Raw genomic sequence first — 5,706 nt, forward strand, 5'->3', positions numbered from 1 at the left:
GCAGGCCGGATTTATGTTTCGCTAGTGAAGCAAGATAAAGTTTTCATCAGTAGACAGACTGATCTTAGCACGCCCTCAGTTAAAATATGAGATGATCTCGGCTATGTTTGTCATCTTAGAGGATCAACTTTGCTTGGACCCATAAAAAGGAATGTTAAAAGAAGGGAAAAGGAAAAAGAAAGCTTGAGAATTTGGTAAAGGAATGTTGAATACGAGATTACACGTGACCTGCGTCGTTTCTTTATTTATTCCTCCTTTGCAAGACTGAAGACAACATAGCCATTTGCCAGTGCACAATTCCCTGTTTCTTCTTTTTCCAACGAAGATAATTGCATATATTATGGAAAAGGAAAAGAAGACACAAAATGGTGGATGGTGTGTCGCCAGCCACCATGGTCACGGGTGAAGCGAGTAGGGTGTTTTTTTTCCCTACATTTTCAGCCTACCTCCTCTTCTTCTCTCCATCTTTTTATAGTCAACAAAAAAAAAAAATTAGCAAAGTCCCTAATTCAAAAACTAGGCCTGTCCTTATTAAGTAAATATATTTATTTCAACGATAAAATACTTTATCATCTTTAATTTTTAATCATAATTAATTTGTAAAATGGATACTTCACCCTTAAACAATTAAAAGACATTTATATTTAAACTGAAATATCTAAAATATTTCTTTTTTTTTACTTTTATATTGATCGGCGATATTCCCGGTCACGCTACGATCGGATCTGACCTAGATCCAATTGGATTTATTAGGGAGCACCGAGACTACGATCTGTGCTCCCAGTGGCACACCCTCCTTAGGGGAGTACCCATTCGTACTCCCTTGGGAACACTCAAAACGAACAAAACGGTGCTCCCAAGGAGCACTTGAGGAGGGTTTTTTAAATAAAAAAAATAAAAAATAAAAAATTATAGTTTATATAATGTGATAATTTTTAAAATTAATAATAAATAAAATTATTTTTTTAATATTATCACATTATCAAATTAATAAAAATATTAACTAGGGACTAACAGATGAACTTATATATCTAATGAAAAATATTTTTTTAAAACGAATTATCTATTTTCAAAATTAATGAACGAATTATAACTAATAACATATTTAGTTAGGAGAATGGTTAAGCCATTCCTCCTCTATTCCTCCAAAAATTTTCTCCTCATATTTGGTATGTTTATGGAGGAAGGTATTAGTTATTCCATGCTCGTGGGAATAGAGCTTAAAACATTTTGGATTAAAATGTCTTTACTTTCTTTGAAAAATTACAAACTTAAACTTGTAAAATTAATGTTTTATATTAAAAAATTTTAAAAATTAATATTTTAACTATAATAATATTTAAATTATAAATAAAATATTAATATTTTAAAAATATTAATTTTAAAATTTTAAAGTGAAAAATAAATTAAAAAATAAAAATAAAAAATTTATACTAATACTTAATAATAAATTATTAAATGATTAAAATTTTAATTTTAATAAAAATAAAAGTTAAATTATTAAAAAAGAAAAAAATTACTTAATTTTATCTTTTGGTATAAATTTTACTAAATTAACTAAAGAGTATTTTTGTTTTGATGAAAATAAATTCTATTACAATAAAGAGTTTAAGTTTTCTATTATATATTAAAAAATATTTTGAGTTTAAAAATTAATTAAAAGTATTAATATTTTAATCATAATTAAAGTTAATTATAAATACAATATTAATATTTTAAAATTTAAATGATTAAATTGTAAATAAAATATTAATATTTAAATTATCAAAATATTAATATTTTAAATAAATGATAAAATATTAATATTTAAAAATAAAATAAAAATAAATAATCATAATAATATTTAAATTATAATCAATATATTAATATTTTATAATATTAATGATTAAATTATAAAAAGATATTAATATCTAAAAATAAAATAATAATATAAATAATAAAATATATTTTTATCTTTTTTTCTTCTATTCTTTTTTTATTCTAAAGTTATTTTTACTAATCAAACACTGTAATACGTCATAATAATTATTCTTACTTTATTCTATTCATCGTATTAAATTAAATAATAATTATTTTATTTTTATAAAATAATTATTTTATTTTATTTTTATCTATTTCATGAACTAAACTTGTAATAAAAATTAAAAAGTGAATGTATTTTACCCTTTATTTCAATCTACTGTCCACAATAAAGTACTTTCTGCTGATTAGCTAGTCGCACAAGTTTTCAATTTGCATTTTGTTCCCCGTGTCTTATTCTCCTGAAATCAAGGTACGCCTTGCCATCTAGTTGCCGAGCAAAAAAGTCCTTGAAATACTTCTCCACAGAAACTCGCCGAAAAGTTGTTGGATTACTTGGACCAATAAGGCTAAGTGCAGGACCTATTTCCGAGTCTAACTTGGAGCTATAAAATGTTGCAACTGATAGCCTCTCTTTGGTTGAGTTGACCATTGCTCTATGCTCAATGCTGCGATATATTCCATTGCTCACAATCTGCAGAGGAAACAGAGAAATGTGAATATCATTGTTAACTTGATACATAACATTAGCTTCAGGTCTTCGAGTGTTAATTAAAAAAATCCACGCATTCTATTGATTAGTAAAGGCAGCTCCTGTTGCTAAACAGTTGATGAGTCAGGCTGGGGAAGTGAAAAGGGATACTATAGTTGGATGTTGGATCTAAATAATTTAGCTCCTGAAAGAAAGTAACTGGATTAGAAATGTTCAAGGAAATGATCATTTTATATAGCTTTCATGGTTTGGTCAAAGGGGTTTCATTCACCCTTTTGACAGATTAGAGATGAGACTCTAGTGGGGGGTAATGCTCTGTGATCTTTGTGAAGGTTGGATTTCCAGTATAATTTTCTTGAAACAGCATAAAGGCAAACGCACGGAGATTGTTTCAAGCAACAATTTTTTTTTTTCCCTTTTTTCCATTCACTAAGGCATCAAATATCATACAACTAAGTGGCTTGTTCAAAATTCAAGTGAATTTTAGAATTTAGAGCATTCATTATATCATGCAGAGCAAGTAAAGTATACCTCCATGATGTCTCCAATGTTAACTACAAAAGCATTAGGAAGTGGCTTAATGGAGACCCATTTTCCATCTTTTCGAATTTGCAGGCCTTCAGTTTCATTGAGTTGAAAGAGAATTGTCAAAGCATCAGCATCAGAATGAGGACTGAAACCAATGGCCATATCAGGTTCAGGGCATGGAGGGTAGTAATTCATTCTCATTGATTGAACCCCATTGGTGAACAGCTCTCTCATTTCCTCAGCATCCATCTCTAAGGCCCTGGCCATGTAAGCTAAAATTATCATAGCCAGATTTTTGGCTTCCATAGAATATACTTCCAGGGTCTCTCTGCAGCAAAATGATGAAGTTGAAAGCAAAATCAAATGATCTCAAATTCCAGGTTGAATAACCATGGCAAAGCATTGGTTCTATTTGCACAAATGATTGTCACCATTTTTTTAAATCAAAATGAATATGGGGAAGGGAAGGTCTTCATGGATTTGAATCCTACTGGCATATATGCCTATCACCTGTGACTAATAACCACCAAGCCAAGAGGTGATTTGCTAGTTTTCTTAACACATTTTAGAAGAGAGAGAGAGAGAGAGATACCTGAGCTTTAGGGGGAGTTTTTCAAATAAGTCGGTCTTCCTAAGATTGTGTGGCAATGTGGTTATATAGAACATGTCTGACCAGTCTAGCTTCTGCTCTTCGGATACTACAAAGAGTTGGCCGAACCCCTCATGATTATCTGGCTGTTGCCACAGGAGCTTCTTCTCTTCATGAGGAAGATTGAAGAAATTCTCAATCTCCAACCTGAATTCCTCCAACAATGAACTGCCAACGCCATGATTTACTACCTACTTTTGCAAAAAGAAGAGAACAAATACATAACCAGGCATTCAAATTTATTTCCTTTCTTTTTTGTTTTTTGGTGGATAATGTAACTCATAAGATAATTCTACAATTCATATCATATCAACTGAGTAGTTAGTAGGATGAAGACAGGAAATGCATAATTGATAGTTCCTTGTTTTAACCAATTCAAGCACCTAAATTCGATGGTGTCACCTAGTTTCCCTCCCTCCAAGAGCAAATCTATAAAAGCACGTTCACAACATAGAATTCCAGTCTCCAGACAAAGCAATGACAATAATGTAACTAAAAAACATTAATAAAAGCAAAAAAAAAAAAAAAAGGTGCAAGTAACATAGTGTGTGGGAACAAATGGCATCCTTTGCCATCCCTAGAGAAAGCAATGGGGATTTGGCTGCGCCCCAATAATTGGTCCAAACCGGGCTATGACGTTTGCTTTTGCAATCCATTGTTCATTTGTTCTTGTGAATACCAAATTTCTAATAAAGAAAACACGACCTACCTGGAAGAATCCCCAGTCCTTGCAAGCAGAGTGTAACCTTTCCAGTTCAGAGTCCACAAAATCCCCAGCAACCAATTTCTGAAGATCGATGATCGGGACGGATGGCAGCAGCTCATCACCAAGGACAGAGTGAGGTTCCTGCTCTGGGCGCAGATATCTATGTGGGATTTTGGTGATCGGCTCCTTGGCCAACTCCTGAACACTAGGAACTATGATAGATTTTCCAAAGTTAACAACTTCTGCATCTGCCCTTGACTCCATATGAGCAAATTATGTTTTGCTACTTTAAAACCAGTAACCTAGAAACGGTAAAAGCCCGTGGTTCTTTTTTTGTCTTTTTCTTGAGCAAAAGCAAAGACTCACTCAAAAACAATAAATGAAGAACGTTTGGGCAGTAGAAGTAGAATCTTTACTCCTGGATGCTGCATTAACAAAACTTTTCCCTTTTAGATAGCGATGACAGTTTAACAGATACAAACCTCCATGTGGTCGGATTATAAAAAGTATTCTAGTTTGAATATCCATACAAATAAAAAATTATGGGGGAGAGAGTGCATTCCAGAGGAGTAGGTCCTGCACCCATCCTTGTTGAGGAGTTCTCACTTGAGAAGCTGGTTGCTGCAATAAAATTTATGCTGGATCCTGAGAGGCCATGGATAAATGGTGCGTTTTCAATTAGATAAGATGCATTGGTGTGGTGATATTTGTGTATATTTTGAAAGACTCAATAGGCTAACTTCTTCGTAGATCATTTAGCGAAATCATTGTGGATAAAGTATTTTATGTTTTCGGCTTGATGGTGATATGTGTGCACCGTTTTATTTGAGTTTTTGTACTATAATTTATGATAATCCTTATCTCTTATCTACGGTGATGCTATCTATGGTGTTTGTGAACTAAAACGAAATCTTATGTAAAGAATGAATGGCACTCTAAGTGCACGTTTGGTATAGAGAATAGCTTAAGTTGTTCCTTGTTTATTCTCATGTTTTTGCTCTACTTCAGTTTGGAACAACAATAACATAAGGAATAGCTATTATCTAGTAATAGTTATTCTTTAAAATGGGGTAAAACTTAGGCATAACTACACTCGATCTTACCCATGAGTTTTGCTATTTCATGATTGAGGGAATAGCTTTAAAATGTGATAAGATTAAAATGTCCCTTATAACTTACAAATATTATAACCCTAGATCTATAAATATTTTTTTTCTCATTTTCCCTTCTTCTATCTCTCTCTTCTCACATTCTTTCCTCTCTCATTCTCTCTCTAATTAGCACTAAACACTAGAGATGACGTTGGCGACA

General features: G+C 31.9%; 1 protein-coding gene across 2 annotated transcripts; it reads right to left on the bottom strand.

The window, feature by feature from the left end:
- Window positions 1-2,141: 2,141 nt before the first annotated feature.
- LOC18596583 (protein SRG1-like) lies at window positions 2,142-5,151 on the bottom strand. 2 transcript variants are annotated; one of them, XM_088807168.1, is made up of 5 exons: window positions 4,926-5,151; window positions 4,395-4,820; window positions 3,633-3,876; window positions 3,044-3,368; window positions 2,142-2,494 (listed from the first exon to the last, which is right to left on the bottom strand). In XM_088807168.1, exons 2-5 carry the CDS (start codon window positions 4,657-4,659, stop codon window positions 2,228-2,230), a joined length of 1,101 nt encoding a protein of 366 aa, XP_088663294.1. In that variant the 5' UTR covers window positions 4,660-4,820; window positions 4,926-5,151; the 3' UTR covers window positions 2,142-2,227. The 2 variants fall into 2 exon arrangements, with proteins under 2 accessions (XP_088663294.1, XP_088663293.1); XM_088807167.1 differs by having other exon boundaries at window positions 4,395-5,151.
- Between the last annotated feature and the right edge of the window lie 555 nt (window positions 5,152-5,706).

This window comes from Theobroma cacao, chromosome 6 (genome assembly GCF_053813885.1).
Source record: "Theobroma cacao isolate CCN51 chromosome 6, ASM5381388v1, whole genome shotgun sequence".
Classification (NCBI taxonomy): domain Eukaryota; kingdom Viridiplantae; phylum Streptophyta; class Magnoliopsida; order Malvales; family Malvaceae; genus Theobroma; species Theobroma cacao.